Below are 20,267 nucleotides of genomic sequence, written 5' to 3'. Positions count from 1 at the left end.
CGAAGGCAGACGCTTAACCATCTGAGCCACCCAGGCACCCTAGAATACTTTAACTTTTTAAAAAGATTTATTTATTTGAGAGAGAGTGTGTGTGCATGCAAATGGGGAGAGGGACAGAGGGAGAGGGAAGCAGACCCCCGGCTGAGCGTGGAGCCTGACACGAGGCTCGATCCCACCACCCTGAGATCACAAACTGAGCCAAAATCAAGAGTTGGACACTCAACTGATTGAGCCACCAGGTTTCTATATTTCTTAAGTTTATCTCTTGTTAAGTAAGGAAACGCTCTCACTTTTTGAGGGAGCTTCAGGTAACAACAATAGTGCAACCAGTGGTGGAGGTCGGGGGAGGTCGGAAAGCCCCATACTACCCAAGAGCCACCTGGAACGAGGCTTTAGGCTTGTTTGTGTGGTCTAAGGGACTATCAGGAGGACAATTCACTGTTAAGAGCCCTGGCTGAGATTTTCCAGTGGTGCTCTTCAGAAGCCCCACCGACCTCAGTCTTCCTGTCATGCTGGCACTCAGCTTGCCCTGTGCAGCATGCCCGGGAGGCCCTCCTTCCCACTTCTCTCTGTCTCTGCCCCATCTGTCCTAGCTGGGCTTAGCTCTGTCATTTGGTGTATTTCCAGTGGAGTGAGCCATCTGGGGCGGGGGCGGGCAGCCTCTTCTACTAGAAATGGTGCTCTGTGGACTGCTGTGTTCAGTTGTTACTTTGTTCAGGTGCCCCCATCGGTGTTCTGGGTATAGCCACTTGGGACCTGAGGTGCCTTCATTTTGAATTCAAGATGAATTCAGGTCTTTGGCAATATTTGTAAACTCTAATACAGCAGTATGTTCTTTTTTGAGAGTGTTATTTTTCCTCTGAAGTTTTAAAAGATCTAGATTATGGCTGTCTAAGGACCAGTTTTCATTTGCCCACTGTTTTCTGTAATTCTGTGTACTTTTTTTTTTTAAATCTTTGAATGAGAAACACAATAGAGTTATTTCAAGGTTGAATGCTATTCATTTTGCTGATTTTATTCTGTTTTGACTTTAGGAGAAACTTGCTCTTCGACAGCAGCTGAATGAAGCAAAGCAGCAACTCCTGCAGCAGGCAGAATACTGTACGGAAATGGGAGCAGCAGCCTGCACCCTTTTGTGGGGCGTCTCCAGCAGTGAGGACGTCGTCAAAGCCATTCTGGGAGGAGTAAGCATGACCACTGGGCTCCCTGGATATTGTCCATCAGTGTTGATGGAACCCAGAGGGTACAGAGTATCTACTAAGGAGCTTACAGATGAAGACCATGTCTTATGTTCATTCATCCAGCAGTGTGTAGGGTCTGATGTAAGCTGGTGCTCTAGGGGTGTGTGAAATGAGTGAAGTAAGACCCCTCCTTTCCCAGAATCTGTGTGGTGCTTGTGGAGATAGTACCACTTCAGTATTGTTCCCTGACACCTATACACATTTAACAGAGTTTAAGTGCTTCTATGTAGGTTATCCCATGAGTAACATGATATTTGATTTGTTGAAAGTTACATGTTATTTATGTATTTACGTATGTTAATAGTACGCACACACCCTCCCACACACTCAGAAACTTCCCGGAGGAAGAGAGCTTTGACATGGGCTTTGATGAACTCGAGTAGGTGGCAGGGCAGATAATGGGGAGGGGAGAGGAGTGGCATCATCAGAGGCACGGGCTGAGAAGCCTGAAGTTAGTGTTGGGGGCCATGCGTGGGTCAGTGGACACACAGTAGAGGGTCAGTGCAGTAAAGTCTTGGGGAGATAACCCTGCAGAAGTAGGATGCAGTGTGATTTTGGAAGGCCTCAGCAGCCAGGTTGCTGATTTCACCCAGTAGGTGGTAAGACTGGATTCCTGGGGTTTTGAGTAAAAGAATGGTGGGGCAAGAGACTTGGGGAAGACTGTCCTGTGAGTGAGGTAGACGGAGGCGGGGTGGGCGTGGGAGCCAGACAGGAGGACTAACCGGAAGGCCCTTCAGGGCTCAGGGCTCAGGCACGTCCTGCTGTGAGGGGCGGGGAGGGCAGGTGTGGTGCCAGGGGGCTTGTGGCTGCACTCTAGGAGGAGGGTGTGGTTGTGAATGGGAATACAGATGCAGGGGGAGGTTTCGACAGGAGACCAGCGATCCATTACTTATGACTTGGAGAAACAAAAATTGTGTGTGACTTTAGTGGAGATTAATTGTATTTTAACATTTATTGAGCTTTATTTAGGTGTAATTTACACATAAAATTTACCCATTTGTGAGTGTACAATTTTAGTGGTTTTAGCTCATTTCCAGAGTTGTGTAATCATCCCCACAACCCAGGCTCAGAACATCTATCAGCCGATGACGTTGCCTTGTGCCGTTGGGAAATGTGTCGGCTTTGAGGTTATCCCTTAGAACTCTTAGCACCCCCGGGAAGCGTTTCAAAAGTCCTGTGTGCTTGAAGGGACTTCTGCTAAGTAACGAAGATTTAAAGTGCCCAACAAGCCTGCTCGCTGCCTTCGTCTGTTGACATGTTGACGTTTCTGTTAAGATTTTGTTTGAAACTCCGTTCTCCAATGGTTGAAACCTGTGTCTTCATGCCTGGAATCAACAAAGAATGTATTTTTCTAGCATATTCCTAGTGGATTTTGGATGAACCCATCCTGATACTGCCACCACTGTAAACTTGTGCTGTTCCCTCACATATATTTTATTTTGCTCCTTCCATCAGTCTGCAGGGTAATTTTTCTACAGATTCCAAATTTCCTTTTTCTGTTCTTTTCCATATGGGAACTTGGAATGAGGGAGCAGACTTTTAAATACTGCTTCTGTCATTAACACAGAGTCTTCCTTTTGTGCCTTTGTACTCTTGTAATGTTTTGTACCAGTATTTGTGCGGGGGTGTGATACTTTCCTTTCCAAACTTTCAGGATAAAGCTTTGAAGTTTTTCAACATCACTGGTCAAACAATGGAGAGTTTTGTGAAGTCACTGGATGGGGATGTCAAGGAGCTTGATTCCGATGAAAATCAGTTTGTGTTTGCTTTGGCTGGGATCGTAACAAGTAAGTCATTCTTTTGAGATGCAGTGACTGTTAGCCGTGTGTCTGGAGTGGTGATTATAGCTGGGGGTGTGTATGCAGGAACGTCTCCTGGAACTTTTTCAGTGTCCTGTGGTTCTTACCCTAGAGAACCTGATCTTGTGGGCCTGGGGTGGTACCAGGTGTGTGTGTTGTGGGGCACCCCCCCCCCAGGCGAATCTGATAAGCGTCGGTCAGTAAAAAGACTGATCTAGGAAACAGGATGGGTTTGCCTGTTCTGTTCAGTTCTGTGCATGGAAGGAAGTCAAAACAAAAATATGTTTAGTTACTTGTTATTGGAATCATTTTACGAACTTTTAGCTAAAGTAGAAGCCTTAAGCGTAAGCGAAGCTCTTGCTATTGTTTTGGTACAATAATTAAAAAAATTCCAAAACCCTAAATTGTCTCTCAAAGATGACAGTTTTTCTAGGATAGAATTCTATGGCAAAACTGCTGTCAGGGATAAGGCTAAATGACTAGATTATTAATAAATCCTATCAGTATAGTGGGAGGTGGTAGATACTAGTGAGTATTATGGTTCTGATGTCAGTGAAGTAGTTAGGTCTATTGCCGTGACTGTTAGATTTACTCTATGTATTTGCTCTGTCCCATTGCTCTTTCCTTTCTGCTCTGTCTTGTGCCACTCTTAGGGTAATTCTCTGCTATTAGAGAGAGAGGAAATCTTATTTTTCCTCATGGCATTATCCTTCATTTACTGAAATCCTAATAAGGTAGATCCCGTGTAGACATTTTCTTCATAATCCCTTAAAAATTGGTGATACTTCTTTGAGGTGGATATTGAGATTCTGACGGTGTCTGGGCAAGTCCTGGTTTAGCCTGGCCCTTCTCCAGGATTGCATGGCATGCTTCTGACAGGGCATCTTCAGGTGGAGAGGGCTTGCATTGCTCCACTTTTTAAATTGTTTTAAGGTCTTTTTTAAAACAGAAGGCATTTGCAGACTTGGTGATTGAATTCTCTGCTGTTTGCTGGGGACCCCAGAGCCCTGTGAAGAATGTGATTTGTCATTCTGCTAAGCTGTGAATCTGAGCCGCTTGAATTGCTGTATGGTGCGTGGGGGTGAGGTGGTTGGCCAGCAGGTAAAGCAGCCATGTTGTCCAATAATACGAACTCAGTTTGGCCTTGTTTATAGCTACCTGGAGTGGCTTACGTGGGAACTCACAAAGAGTTGGAAAGTGTGTACTTAAATTTTTCACTTCTGTGTTGTGAATTTTATTGGGAAAATTACTTACTATGGTGGTACTTTATTAAAGTGCTGCTTCACAGAGACTGTGGGGTCTCACCTATCTCCAATACCAAGACTCTGTCCAATGGGGAGTAGGCAGTACAGTAGAGACTTTGGGTTGGCTGTCACATAGATCCTCTGCCTTCTAAAACAAGGATTCTTTTTTTTAAAAGATTTTATTTAATTGACAGCGCACAAGCAGGGGGAACAGCAGAGGCAGAGGGAGAAGCAGACTCCCTGCTGAGCAGGGACTCGATCCCAGGACTCTGGGATCGTGACCTGAGCCAAAGGCAGACGCTTAACCGACTCAGCCACCCAGGTGCCCCAAACAAGGATTCTTTTTTTAAAAAATTTACATATAGTTGGTATTTTGATAGGGATTACCTTAAATGTGTAGATTGCTTTGGGTAGTAGAGACATATTAACAATATTTGTTCTTCCAGTCCATGAGTATGGAATGCCTTTCCATTTCTTTGTGTCATCTTCAATTTTTTTCATCAGTGTTTTATGGTTTTCAGAATACGGGTCTTTTACCTCTTTGGTTGGGTTTATTCCTAGGTGTCTTTTTTTTTCTTTTAAGATTTTATTTATTCATTGAGAGAGACAGAGCACAAGCAGGGGGAGAGGCAGAGGGAGAGAGAGAAGCTGACTTCCTGCTGAGCTGGGAGCCTGACTTGGGGCTCGATCTCAGGACCCTGCGATCATGACCTGAACCAAAGGCAGATGCACCTAATGATCTGAGCCACCCAGGTGCCCCTATTCCGGGGTGTCTTATTGTTTTTGGTGCAGTTGTAAATGGGATTGATCCTTAATTTCTCTTTCTGCTGCTTCGTTATTGGTGTAGAGAAATGCAATAGATTTCTATACATTGATTTTGTATCCTGTGACTTAACTGAATTTGCTTATCAGTTCTAGCAGTTTTTTAGTGGAATCTTTCAGGTTTTCTTTATAGAGTATCACAACATTTTTCACAGAGCTAGAACAAACAATCCTAAAATTTTCTGGACCCACAAAAGACCCCAAATAGCCAAAGCAACCTTGAAAAAAAAAAAGCATCACAATTCTGACTTCAAGTTATATTTCAAAGCTGTAGTCATCAAAACAGTATGGGATTGGCACAAAATAGACACATAGCTCAATAGAACAGAATAGAAAACCCAGAAATGAACCCAAAATTGTATGGTCACTTAATCTTTGACAGAGCAGGAAAGACTATCCAGTGGAAAAAAAAAAACCTGTTTCTTCAACAAAATGGTGTTGGGAAAACTGGACAGCAACATGCAAAAGGATGAAACTGGACCACTTTCTTACACCATACACAAAAATAAATTTAGAATGGATGAAAGACCTAAATGTGAGACCTGAAACCATCAAAATCCTGGAGGAGAACACAAGCAGTAACCTCTTTGACCTTGGCCAAAGCAACTTCTTTCTAGATAGGTTTCCTGAGGCAAGGGAAATAAAAGCAAAAATAAACTACTGGGATTTCATCAAAATAAAAAGCTTTTGCACAGTAAAGGAAATACTGACAAACTGAAAGGCAACCTACGGAATGGGAAAAGATATTTGCAAGTAACATATCTGATAAAGGGTTAGTATCCAAAATATGTAAAGGACAGATACAACTCAACACCCAAAACACAAATAATCCAGTTGAAAATGGGCAGAAGACATCAACAGACATTTCTTCAAAGAAGACATCCAGATGGCCAATAGACACATGAAAAGATGCTCAACATCACTCATCATCAGGGAAAAACAAATCAAAACTACAATGAGCTATCACCCCACACCTGTCAGAATGGCTAAAATTAACAACACAGGAAACAACAAGTGTTGGCGAGGATGCGGAGAAAAAGGAACCCTCATGCACTGCTGGTGGGAATGCAAACTGGTGCAGCCACTCTGGAAAACAGTATGGAGATACCTCCAAAAGTTAAAAATAGAACTCTTCTACGATCTAGCAATTGCACTATTGGGTATTTACCCAAAGGATATGAAATCACTAACTTGAAAAGATATGTGCACTCCTGTATTTGTGGCAGCATTATCTACAATAGCTAAATTATGGAAACAGCCCAAGTGTCCATCGACTGATGAATGGATAAAGATGTGGTATATAGTCACAATGGAATATTACTTGGCCATAAAAAAGAATGAAATCTTGCCATTTGCAATGACATAGATGGAGCTAGAGAATATCAATGCAAAGTTAAATAAGTCAGTCAGAGAAAGAAAATACTGTATAATCTCACTCATGTGGAATTTAAGAAACAAAACAAACAAGAAAAGGGGAAAAAGAGAGAGAGAGAGAGAAACCAAGGAACAGACTCTTAACTCTAGACAACACACTACACTGGTGGTCACTGGAGGGGGAGGTGGGCCGGGGGATAGAGGAAATGGGGGTGGGGAGTCAGGAGTGCGCTTGTCCTGATGAGCACCGGGTGATGTACGGAAGTCCAATCACTACATTGCACACCTGAAACTAATATTACACTGTATGTTAGCTACCTGGAATTGAGATAAAAACTTACAAAAAGTTAAAATTTACATACAGTAAACTCACCTGTGTCATGGACATAAGAGCTCCCGAGACTTGATAGCAGAGCACCCTTGTGTCCGCGACCATCACTTCTCCCTGTCTTCCCACATACTCGCACTACTGCAGGCAGGCAATGTGGGAAAGAGATGGGCTGGGAGTTGAGGCCCAGCGGCCAGTTCAGCTTCTGCCTCTGACCAGCCCTGTGTTCTTGTGTCCGTGACCCTCGGTTTCATCTTCTGAGGAGTGTCTCAGACCCCACGTGGTGACTGAGGTCTGTGCTAACCCTAGGCTTGAGTGGTTGTGCCTGTGGAAGGAGAAGGTGCCAGTTCTGTCCCTTGACTTGTTTGTGGTCTTGTGTCTGCTAGTCTGAGTCTGCAGGGCAGAGTCCGTGGATAGCACTTGGGTGGTTTCCACTCTTTGGCTATTACAGGTCATGCTGCTGTGAACATTCATGTAGAAGTTTCTGTGTGAACGCATGTTTTTGGTCCTCTTGGGCATACACCTAGGAGTGGAATTGCTGGGTCATAGGATAGTTCCGTGCTTCACTTTCTAAGAAACTGCCAGACCATTTTCCCCAGCAGCTGTGGCATTTTACACTCTGATGGCTACTTTTTCCTGTGTCTTCAGGATAGTCCATCTTTTTCTGTGTGTGTGTGTGTGTGTGTGTGTGTGTGTGTGTGTCTTTGGTGTTGTTGGAGGTGGTTGAGCTCTAGGAGAGATCATCAGGGACTGCCTAGATCCTCACCACTGTTGTTGGATGCCCTTAAAGGCGAGGCTGGCTTGTAGAGAGCTGATCTCCAGTTTGAGCACCGATCACCGTCATTTTATCCTGGTTCTGTGTCTGAATCATTTATTGAATTTACTGTCAGGACAGTAGCCAAACAGAAGCATTTAAGACTCAGGCAACAGATATGGAGCTGTGTACCTGGAAGCAGTAGAAGAAGAAAGACACTCTGAAACCATGACCCAGGTGACTTCATAAGCAGCCCGGAATTGCCCCTTTTCCCTAGTGAGGTAAGACCCAGCAACAGGCAGCACTGAGGCAGGCTCTGGGCAGGAATGTCCTTCCTAAATTCTCTTCTGGCATGGACACTTCTTGCACCACAGAGATAACTAGGAGGCTCTCTGTCATCAGACAAGTGTAATAAGGGGCTGGGTTGAGGGTGTTCCGTTGACATACTGTCTTATGAAAAGGAGGAAGGAGCACTGTTTCATGATTAGTTAACTGACTGGAAGAAAAGTGCTGGTATTTCCAGTTAGTGTTTGGGATGATACTGTGATGCCATAAGGCTAAAAGGTGATCCTAGTTCAGGCCTGAAGACTGTTGAATTTGGCTGAGTGGCAGTTGCTCTGAAATAAGTAGGCAGTAAGCCTTGCCTCCTGGGTCAAGGGACAGGCTCTGAGAGGAGGTGGGTCTTTGATGTATGCCTTGTTGTTGAGGTAACATTCCTAGAGCATCACTTTTCAATCTCAGCACTAGAATTTTCTGTTGTGGGGGCCTTCCTTTGTGTTGTAGGAGGTTAGCAGCATGCCTAGACTCTACACATTAGAGAGGCCTGTAGTAGCCCCCGAAGTGTGACAGTCAAACATGTCTCCAGATATTGCCGAGTACCTCCTGGGGGCAAAATCAGCTTTCTCTGCCACTTTGAGAACCACTGCCCTAGATCATGACCTTAACCTTTCATGTACATAGACAGATTTATGATACTCTGGGATATGAGAGGTAATTGTTGAAAGAAATTTTAGGATCATTGAAGGCATTTTTTGTTTCTGTGTTCCATGGGCATGGTTCTGACATATTTGATTTAGTCCAGTCACACAGAGGTCTTGCTAATTCAGGAGATTTTGGTATGTATTATTTACAGTATCTGGTTAGTCATAGAAATTTTCTTAATTGTCTTTTAGTAGTTGGTCTTGGATAATTTTGGATATTTTGTAATCTTTCCTTAGATAATAGCTTTCCTTCAGTTGACAGAGTATGGCCTAGATAATGAAATGCTGTTTTGTGGAATTGGAGTGTTTTCTTAGATGCTCATGTCTCTTCACCTTGCTCAGTGAGGAAATAATTATAGTCAACCTTAAGAGTTTTCCAGATTAATGGAACATAAGAGGCAGTTAATGTACATGTTGTATCAGAGGGATCCCCAACAAAGACTCCATCCCAGTATCCTTAAGATCTGGGATTAAGATCTGAGAGAAGAAGTGTGGAACTTCACTGAATTCCTGGGGATATAACTTTCTAGGTGAATTGTTGGTTTTTCTAGGTGAAGGCAAGTGAATTGGCCAACTTTATAGAATGGGACACTAAAGAAACCTGAGCATTAATCTGTTCCTGTAAAGAATTTGGCTTCATCTTAAAAAAAAAAAAAAAAAAACGGCTGGGTGGCTCAGTTGGTTAAATGTCTGGCTTCAGCTCACGTCATGATCTCAGGGTCCTGGGATCGAGTCCCACATTGGGCTCCCAGCTCAGTGGGAAGCCTCCTTCTCCCTCTGCCTGCTGCCCCCCCGCTTGTGCTCACTTGCTCTCTCTCCGACAAATAAATAAATAAAATCTTAAAAAACAAAAAAGAATTCGGCTTCAGAAGAGATAGGGTGGGTGGCATATTGCTAGGCAGTACAGCAAGATGGGGTGTAATTATCTTGTTACTCGTTCACAGATCTTGGATGAATCCATATCCTTGACCATGAGGCTTTTTAAAAAAACAGGTGACACTAGGTGATTGCAGGGACTGGTACAAGGAGTGACTAGTCCTTTTTCTATGAAGCTGGTCACAGTTGGCCTGTGGCCTTCTGAGGCTTCAGCTCAAGAGGGCATCGAGAAATTAGGTAAAGATTTAGCAGAACTCTTTTGGCTTTTGGCCTGGTTCTGTCCATAGAATCTTTTCCCCATAGAGATTTTGGGACACAGTTCATTCTTGGTTATTTCTTGAATCATACGTAGTTTGGACAAATTAATATTCCGATCAGCCATAATTTGTGTATGGGAGAATTCTCTGGGATTTCTACAAGTCATCCTTCTCTAGTCCCACAAAAATCAGATCACCCAAACTATGAGCAAAACTGAGTTCTGGGGGCCACTTCCCAGTGGGACTGGGCATCCTCTTAGCTCTAAGGGGGGTTTCCATAAAAAGCGTACAGAGGCAGAGTTTTCACATTGAGACTGCCCGTGGCCCTTGGCTCTCTCCCTCACCCCTGACAGCTGAATAATTGACTTGATAAGAAACTACTACAGCAAATGCAAAGAAACAAAAAACAAACAATAAAACAAAGGTCCCAATATTAATATTAGAGGAAACTTGCTTATGTTTCTTAAAATATGGTATAGTGTTAGTATTGCAGATAAGAGGTTTATAGAGAACAGGTCCGAGATGAACAGCAGAGACTAAGTAATGTATCAAACATGATAATTGTATCTCTGTTGTTACTGTTGTTATTTTTAATTAATTAATTTTTTTTAAAAAGATGTTATTTATTTGACAGAGACACAGCGAGAGAGGGAACACAAGCAGGGGGAGCGGGAGAGGGAGAGGCAGGCTTCCCACCGAGCCGGGAGCCCAATGCGGGGCTTGATCCCAGGACCCTGGGATCATGACCTGAGCCAAAGGCAGACAGTTAACGACTGAGCCACCCCGGGACCCCTATTTTTAATTTATTTTTAAACAGGTCTTCTGAGATATAATAATATACTCTACAGATCGCCAATTTAAAGTATACACTTTGATGGCTTCATGTGGTTGTGCCTCCACTTCCACAGTTCATTTTGAATCATTTTTATCACCCTGAGAAGAAAGGAAGAAACCCCCCTAACCTTAGCCATCACTCCCCAATACTGCCATTCCCCAAGCTCTAAGCAACCGCTGATCTGCTTTCTATCTCTGGATTTGCCTATTCTTGACATTTCATATGGTAGAATCATAGCATATGTGGTCCTTTGTGCCAGGCTTCTTTCACTTAGTGTCGTGTTTTCGAGGTCTGTCCACGTCATTCCTTTGTATGGCAGGGGGATACTCAGTGTACGACCATTCCACATTTATTCATTTATCAGTTGATGGATGTTGGGTTGTTTCTACTTTTTTGTTATTATTAATAATGATGCTGTGAACATTTGTGTACAAGTTTTGGTGAGGACATGTGTTTTCATTTCTAGGGGTGGAATTGCTGGGTCACATGATCATATGGTTTAAACCATCTGAGGGGCTGTCAGGCCATTTTCCAATTCTACCAGCAATGCCTGAGGGCTTCAGTTGCTCCAGACACTCATCAGTATTTTTTCATTAACTTTCTGATTGTGGCCATCCTAGTGGGCGTGAAGTGGGATCTAACTGTGGTTTTGATGTGCATTTCCCTGCTGGCTGATAATGTTGAGCATCTTTTCATGTACTTATCGGCCATCTGTATGTCTTCCTTGGGGAAATGTTTATTCAACACTTTTGCCCATTTTGAAATTTGTAAGAGTTTTTTTGTATAATCCAGATACCAGTCCCTTATCAGATATGTGATTTATAAAATTTTTCTCTCATTCTGTCAGTTGCCTTACTACTTTCTTGATAGCATCCTTTGAAGTACAGAAGTTTTAAATTTTGATGATATCCAGTTTTTTTTATCTTTAGTTGCTTGTGTTTTTGGTGTCACATCTGAGAAACCATTGTCTAATCCAAGATCATGAAGATTTATCCCTATGTTTTCTTCTAATACTTTTATAGTTTTAGCTGGACATTTAAGTCTTTGGTCCATTTTGAGTTAATTTTTATGTTTGTTGTCAGAGGTTCGACTTTATTTGTTTGCATGCGAATATCCAGTTGTTCCAGCACCATTTATTTAAAAAGATTATTCATTTGTTCTTTCTCCATTCAATTATTTTGACACGCTTCTTGAAAATCAGTTGAGGAAAATAAAATGAGGGCTTATTTCTGGATTCTCAATTCTACCATTGATCTATATGTCTGTCATTATGCCAGTACCCTGTTATTATTTCTATTGGTGAAAATAAGACAAAATTATTACAACCTAAAGCAAAAATATCAGACATAACACATCTCAACTCTTTGTATATATGTATTTAAGATTTTTTAAAAAAGATTTATTTATTTGAGAGAGAGAGACAAAGAGCATGAGAGAGAGAGAACACAGGCAGGGTGGAGGGGCAGAGGGAAAGGGAGAAGCAGGCTCCCCGCCGAGCAGGGAGCCCAACGCAGAGCTCGATCCCGGGACTCCAGGATCGTGACCTGAGTAAAAGGCAGACACTTAACTGACTGAGCCACGCAGGCGCCCCAAGATTTTTTTAAGTCATCTCTACACCCAGCCTGGGGCTTGAACTCATGACCCTGAGATCAAGAATCGTACCCTCCTCTGACTGAGCCAGCCAGGCATCCCTCAACTCTTCGTATTTTTATTAGCATACATAACTGATACCAGATTAATTTCTTAAATTATGTAATTACTATGGTAACTTATAGAAATAATGGTAAATAATTTTAAAAATAAACCTAGAAAATATAAGTACATTTTAATAGAAAATTACATTAGCAATCCTTTGTAGTCCTGGAGTTGTCTCATAAGCATCCCAGACAGATTGATGAATACTGGGGCCATGTATAGGAGTTAATTCATATTTATTTTACTTGGTAGGTTTGCCCTTCAGTTATTGATACTCAGTGACGTACAGGACTGACATTTGCTATTCCGATACTGGACAAATGGTATGGGATTTGTTGTGTTTTGTTGGGTGTTGTTGCCTGCTAAGATGCAATGTGTGTTTTGCTCTGTAACACTTTCTTCAGTGATACCTTAGTGATGTCTTGTTCTCTAGTGCTTATAACAAACCACTTGAAACTTCAGGTCTTTAAACAAGCACATTCACTTTGCTTATGAGCCTGTAGTTTGCTCAGGGCTTTGCAGGGGTGATTTGCTGCCACTCTGCAGTCTATTTGGGCCTCAGGTGGGGCCGCTCAAAGCATGGAGGGTTGGAAGAGTGGGAGGCTCGCGGGGGGCAGCTCTCCTCATGTAGTCTCAGGGCTTCTCACTGTGCCCTCTTTCTGTGGTCTTTGCATCGTGGCAGCCTCAGCATAGTTAGAGTTCTTTCTTAGTGACTCTGGGCTTCTTAGAAAAAGTGGCAAGAGACCAAGGTAGAAGCCTTGAAAGTCACACAGTGTTAGTTCTGCTGCATTCTGCTAGTTACACGAGTCACAGGGCAGGGACAATTCAGGGTTTGCATGCTGGAGGCATGGTTTGCGGGCAAGTCATCTCTGGAAACTGGCTACTGAAGGATGTAGCTAGATGTAGGTTTTTCTGTGGGGTTTCTAGGAGGTGGTTGGCTGTAGTTGCTCAAAGAAGGCTTTCCTCTGAAAAACAACCTTAAAATGACTTTCTATGAGTTTATGATGCCAAATGCTTGAAGGTTCAGTTTCCCCACATATGTTTTCTTTACTAAAATTAGAGTATGTCATATACTAGAAAATATAATTGTCAGGTTCAGATTCATTAACAAAGAAGGCAAGTTCATGTCAGTGAAGGGAAAGTGAAATTATGTACCAGATAACACTGCACCAATTTATGAGGCAAAACTTGCTGGACAGGCAAGCAGAAGTGGGAAAAAATCTGTTAGGTTTAGGAGACTTTAATATCCCTCTCTTGATTCTTCTCAGTCCAGATAGACAAAAATAAGCAGGAATGTCCAGGACTGATTCCATAAAGTTGATCTGGTAGCATAGATAAAATTTTATATTCTGCCGTCAGATTGGAGTTAATCAAAGGGAGAACAAATAAGTGGTAAAATTCATCCTCCATTCTTGATAATTAACAGCAAACTGAAAATAGAAGAAAAGTTCCTTAAACTAGTAAAGCTATCTATGAGGATCACACGTGAGATGCGTCTACCTGTGAATTACTGGAAGCACACCCCTCGGAGTTGGGGAGGCCATGGCTGCTGCCCTGCTTCTCTTCCAGTTTGGCCTGTTCCTTTGAGTTAGGAACTTTAGTCCCTGTACTTACACCGAGCTAAAGAAGGGTCCCACCAACACATACATAAGTACCCTGGGAGCACCGATGCAGCCTGATGGGTGTTCGGTGGTACTGATAGAACCAGTACAAGCCGCAGCCTTGGGATTCCAGACGGAGCCCGGGCAGTCACCTGGTTTGATCTCCGTGCTGGTTTTGCAGGGCCTCAGGCATGAAGAAACATGATACTTGCCGACCCACACCAGGATGTAAAACTTAGAAAAAGAGCTTTTTCAGGATTGTGTTCATATTCTTTTTTGATCTCATGATTTCAGTTTGCTATTGTGGTTCAAAGTCATTAGGATTTCACTCCCAGGATTGAAAGTGGATTTTAGTGTCTTTGGTCCCAGATAAAGTAATACGCAACCACCTCAGTTTGAACCCTGACTGCCCAGAGCTGTTTAATCCAGTATTCTGGAGCATGCTGTGGTCAGGTTGCAGACATACTTAGATTCCATGCTCTGTTCCACTACCGAGGCATCTGCTAATCACAGAGGACATTACTCAGCATCTTAATAACTGCTGTGATTGTCAGTTACTCTTTCTGGGCTGTCAGCTCTGTGGATGACGCTGTTTCGTAGTACCTCGTGGGCTAGTCTGTGTTTTCATTAGGTCTCTTCAGGAAAAAAATAGCAAAAAATACTCTGTCTCAGGCAGGCTTTTCCAGACTCTGAAATAACAGTGATTTTGATGCTTTGTTTTATCTTTCTGTTGCAGATGTTGCTGCCATAGCACGTGGTCGCGAATTCTTGGTTAACTCAAGTCGGGTGCTGTTGGACACCATACTGCAGCTTCTGGGAGACCTGAAGCCAGGACAGTGTACCAAACTCAAAGTGTATGGTGGATGATATTAAAAAGCTCATGTTTATTTACTTAATAGTTAGAATTTGCTGATTGGGCTTCTTTTTCAAGTAAACACAGTTAATTTGGCAATAGTTCTAAAAAAACAGAAGAAACACATTGCCCGGAGAATTAAGGAATGCAGCATTTATTCAGTACTGTTTTAGAAAAATCTTAGGAAATGAAAACAATGTTCTTACCTTAGAGCAATCAGTGAGTCCCAGATGCTATTATGTGACACTTCAGTTTATATTAATTACCTCAAAATAAACTTTACATATTTGTTACAGCAGTGTCCCACTGCCAGGTACCCAAATCTGTATTGGGTTCCTACTGGGTAACAGGTCTGGTGGTTAAAACAACACGACCTTCGTGGTTCTGTAGGTTGGAAGTCTGAGATGGCTCGCCCAGGTCTCTGACTAGGTCTCTGGCCAAAATCAAGGTGTTGTCCAGGCTGGACTCTTTTCCAGAGGCTCTGGGCAAGAGTGCTTCTAGGAATGTTCAGGTTGCTGGCAAATGCAGTTCCTTGCACTTGTAGGACTTAGGCCCCTGTTCCTCGCTGGCTGTCACGTGGGGGCTTTTTTAGCTTCCGGTGCTGACCGAATTTCTGATCATATGAGCCACCCATCTTCGAGCTCCGGCAGCTCACTGAATCCTTCTTACACTTGGGAGCTCTCGGACTTCCTCTTCTGCTACCAGCTAGAAAGAATGCTGTGCTTTTGATGGGCTTATGGGTTTAGTTAGGCATCACGGGATAAACTTCCTTTTGATGAACTCAGAGTCACCTGAGGAGTCACGTCAGTTACGTTTGCAATGACTCTCTGCCATAGAACTGACCACTACCAGGGTGTTACATTGTGTTCAGGCCGGGGACTAGGGCAGGAGATGTTGGGCCGTTTTAGGATTCTGCCTACCACACTGTTCATTCTGGGTGGGTGCTTTTCCTCCTTGGAACATTGTTTCTGATAGCTTCTTTAAAGTCTCTTGTCATTTTGGTCTGGTGTCTCTTGGTTGTTTTTTCCCATACGAGTTGGGATTTTTCCCATTTCTTCATGTGCTGAGTAATTTTGGGTTGTATTGTGGACATTTGAATATTGTGAGACCCTGGGTCTTGTTGAAACTGTGGAGAATGTTGATGTTTTTGTTTGAGCAGGCAGTCAGCCTGGTTGGGTCCAGGTCACAAGCTCTGACCAGCCTTCTGGGTATCGTGCTTTCAGGGTCCCTTCCAGCTTCAGAACTGGCCTCTGGTGCCACCCGTGCCAGCCTGACACCTGGGTCATTGCTGGCGACTTACCCTCAGGCTGTGGTGTGCTGTTCGTGATTGGACTCACATGTGCACAGCCTGGCGTGAGGCCAGGGGTTCTGAAGAGCCTTGTGAGGTTACCTGCCCGATCTCTTTACTCTCCGCCGTGTGCTGGGTACTTGTTAATTACCGTCCTTGGCCTGGAGTGCTGGGGTTCCACGTGCCCTGCTGTGTCTGACTTCCGCAGCTTCCAGGGCTGGGGAAGATTTCCTTCCCACACAGCCGCGGTGATGTGGGGGCCCCACGCCCTGCAGGGCCCCTTCCTGATACTCCAGCCTGAGTGGCGCTCTGTGCAAGTCAGTGCTGCTCCTGGGCTTGGGGGCTGAGTGGTAAACTTGCTGCTGGGTTGCTGGTTCTTGCAATTCTGGACTTCTTCCCAGTCTGCCTGCTTGCTCCTGTTTACTTTTCTGGGGTTTCGTGGAGCTGCTCCATATATTCTGTTCAGAATTCATAGCCGTGTTCAGTGGAAGGAGGAGGGTGGGCTGTGACTCCTACCTTATCTGGAAGCAGATTCTCGAGTCTGTTCTGATATTTTGTGCTAACAAATACATGTCCATGAGCAATATGTAATACAACATGATGTCTAACTCGTGGTTTTGTGTATGTTTTTACACGTGGCTCTGTGGATCTAGTTAATTCCTTTTACATATCTTGCATGAGAGAAGGTGTGACATTTGGGTCATTTTATCCCTGATGGGCACTAGGTTATTTTCGGGTTTTACTCCTCACGTGGAGTGGTGTAGTGAGCATCTGTGGCAAATACCTCCTTGCTCACCTGTGTGAGCACTTCTCTAGGAGCTGTCCCTGAAGTGCAGTATTTGAGAAGGAAGGAAAGCACACTTTCACGTTGATAAGATGCTGCCAAACAGGTCACCAAAGCCTGCACTTCACCCACACAGTAACAGTGTTCTGGGTCTCCCACACCTTCCTCAATGCTTCATTCTTAGTTACTGTCTTATAAAGAATGCTTGTGTTCTCTACATCTGTCTGCCTATCTAGAGATGGGTATTACCAGTGAGGTTGAAACTCTGCACAGGTTCAGAACAGGTTTTTTTCCTGTGAATTACCTGTTCATGTCTATTGCCTGTTTTCTGTTGGGTTGTATTTTTTACGACTTTCTGTTGTTTTTTATGTGTTCTGGATACTACACCATTGTTTGCATCTGTGGTCTGTACAAAGTCAGTGTTTATGGGGCCAGTCAGCCCCCTGCTCCACTTCCAAGGCAAGGCTTTGTGTGGGGCTGCAACTCTTCTAGTCTCTGTGGTTCCAGCACATGGAGCTTTGTGCCTTTGCATCTTAGGCAGCCCTTGTCCTGCAATGGGAGATGGGCAGACTTGCATTCAGAGACATTTGCTTGCTTTCTTGGCAGTTTTCCATCTGCCAAGGGAGCAAAGCCCATGTATGGACTGTTCACCTCAAACCCCACTTGGGATCTCTGCGTGCACCGTCCCTAAGCGGCTCTTCTCACTTCATAATCTCTGGCCGCCTTCTGATTTGCATGCTGCTTGGTCATGTTTTTTGTCACTGCTCACTCCTGACCTGGAGTCCTCTGGAACCAGGACCTTTCTTGTACTGCAAGTAAACTTCTCTTTTTGGCCTCTCTCTCTGGACTGTAACTTGCCTCTTTCCTGGGGATTTTGCTTTTCTTTTCACCTCTGTGATCAAAGGCTACTCATTTTCAGCAGTTTGGGTGCCTCAGACCCAGAGATGGGGATTTTTAAAAAAAAGACTTAAATTTTTTAGAGCAGTTTTGGTTTCACAGCAAAATTTGGAGGAAGATACAGAGATTTTCCATATACCCTCTGCCTCCACACATGCATAGTCTTTTCCACTGTCAACATCACTCACCAGAATGGCTTTTTTTTTTTTTTTTTTGCCAACAGTGAACCTATACTGACATATCATAATTATCCAAAGACCATAGTATACCTGAATTTAATCTTAGTGCTGTACATTCGGTTGGTTTGGGCCAATGTGTTATGACATACATTCATCAGTACGATAACATACAGAGTGTTTTCACTGCCCTAGAAATCTGTTGTGTTCTACCTGTTCCTCTTTCCTCCCCCCGCCCCTGCAACCATGGACCCTTTACCATCTCCGTGGTTGTGCCTTTGCCAGAGAGTCCTGTTGCTGGAATCACACAGGACGCTGCCTTCTCAGACTGGCTCTGTCACTCAGTGATCTGCACTCACGGTCCCTCCATGTCTTCTCATGGCTTTGAGTTTTAAGAGTTCTTTGTATATTTTGGACAATATTCCTTTATCAGATATGTCTTTTGCAAATATTTTCTCTCAGTCTGTAGCTTGTCTTCTTAGTTTCCTGACATGGTCTTTCAGAGAAGTTTTTAATTTTAATGAAGTCCAGCTTATCAATTATTTTTTTCACAGCTCTTGGTGTTGTGTCTACAGCAGGCATCACTGTATGGGTCATAGATGTTCTCTTATGTTATTCCCTGGGAGCTTTATAGTTTTGCATTTTACATTTGGGTCTGTGATTCACTTTGAGGTAATTTTTGTGAAGCATGTAAGATTTGTATCCAGATTCATTTTTGTGTGTGTGGGCATCCAGCTGTCCACTTCAACAACAAGTGCCACTTGTTGAAGAGACTCTCTTCGCTCCCTTGTGTTGCCTTTGTTTCTTTGTCAAGGATCCGTTAGCTATATTTGTGTGAGTCTATTACTGAGCTCTCTTCTGTTCCATTGATCTATTTGTCTTTTCTGTCACCAGTACCCCACTGTTTTGATCACTGTAGCTTCATGGTGAGTCTTGAAGTCAGGTAGTGTTGGTCCTATACCTTTGTTCTTCTTCAGTGCTGTGTTGGCTATTTTGGGCCTTTTGCCTCTCCGTATAACCTTAGAATCAGTTTGCTAATATCCACAAAATAACTTGCTGGGATTTTGATTGGGATTGCATTGCATCTACAGATCAAGTTGGGAAGAGCTGACACCTTGACAATGTTGAGTCTTCCTATCCATGAAAGTGGAATCAATCTATCTATCTTTCTTTTTTTTAAAGATTTATTTATTTGAGAGAGAGAGAGTGAGGAGGGGCAGAGGGAGAGGGAGAGAGAAACTCCAGCAGACTCCTCACTGAGCTCAGAGCCTGATGCAGGACTGGCTCTCAAGACCCTGAGATCATGACCTGAGCTGAGCCCAAGAGTTGAACGCTGAACCAGCTGTGCCACCCAGGGGCCCCAGTCTATCTATCTTTCTCCCTCCCCTCCCCTCCCCTTCCCTTCCCTTCCCTTCCCTTCCTTTCTTTTTTCTCCTTTCTTGTCTGTCTTTCTGTCTTCCATTTATTTAGTTCTTTGGTTCATCAGAGTTTTGTAGTTTTATTCATACAGATCTTTTACATATCTTGTTAGATATATACCTGAGTATTGAATTTTTAGGGCTTGCTAATGTGAATGGTATTGCATTTTTAATCTCAAATTTTACTCGTACATTGTTGGTATATAGGAAAGCAATTGACTTTTGTATGGTTACTGGCATCCTGAAAACTTGCTATAATCTTATTAGTTCTAGGAGGTTTTTTTGGTTGATTCTTTTAGATTTTCTACATAGATGATTATGTCATCTGTGGACAAAGACAGTTTTCTTTCTTTCTTCCCAATCTGTATACCTTTTTTAAAAAAAGATTTATTTGAGAGAGTGCATGCACGTGTGTGTGTGAGCAGGGGGAAGGGCAGAGGGAGAGGGAGAGGGAAAGAAGCAGACTCTCCGCTGAGCTCAGAGCTCCACGCAGGACTCAGTCTCATGACCCTGAGATCATGGGTTGGAGGCTTAGCCAGCTGAGCCACCAGGTGCCCCAGTCTGTCTTTTGTCCTGTCCTCTCCGTGCAGATCCATGCCCGGCAAGGAGGCCAACGCAGGGCTCGGGCTCACAACCCTGAGATCATGACCTGAGCTGAAACCACTTTGTCAAGTGTGTCCAGTAAACTATTCCTAGTTTACTGAGAGTTTTTATCATGAATGGATGTTGGATTTTGTCAAATGCTTTTTCTGCATCTATTGATATGATTTTGTGATTTTTTCTTTTTTAGTCTATTGATGTGATGGATTACATTAATTGGTTTTCAAATACTGAACCAGCCTTGCATACCTAGGATAAAGGCCACTTGGTCATGGTGTATAATTCTGTTTACGCATTTTTGGATTCAATTTGCTAATATTTTGTTGAGGATTTTTGCATCTGTGTTCATGAGAGGTATTTGTCTATAGGTTTCTTGTCTTTATCTGGTTTTGGTATTTGGGTAATGCTGTTCTCATAGAATGAGTTAGGAAATATTCTCTGCTTC

At 43.3% G+C, this 20,267-nt stretch overlaps 1 protein-coding gene across 1 annotated transcript in view; it reads left to right on the top strand.

The window, feature by feature from the left end:
* Positions 1–20,267, top strand: part of HSF2BP (heat shock transcription factor 2 binding protein) — a 118,055-nt gene that overhangs the window by 37,961 nt on the left and 59,827 nt on the right. Inside the window, exons 5-7 of the mRNA XM_025863556.2 lie at positions 1,035–1,184; positions 2,896–3,028; positions 14,543–14,660. Of these exons, the coding sequence (XP_025719341.1) occupies positions 1,035–1,184; positions 2,896–3,028; positions 14,543–14,660 (401 nt within the window). The remainder of the gene's footprint in view (positions 1–1,034; positions 1,185–2,895; positions 3,029–14,542; positions 14,661–20,267) is intronic.

This window comes from Callorhinus ursinus, unplaced genomic scaffold (assembly GCF_003265705.2).
Source record: "Callorhinus ursinus isolate GAN/ISIS: 27379988/994484 unplaced genomic scaffold, GSC_fseal_2.0 scaffold75, whole genome shotgun sequence".
NCBI classification, from domain to species: Eukaryota; Metazoa; Chordata; class Mammalia; order Carnivora; family Otariidae; genus Callorhinus; species Callorhinus ursinus.
Note: the sequence above shows the minus strand (reverse complement) of the source record. Positions and strands in the feature narration are given on the sequence as shown.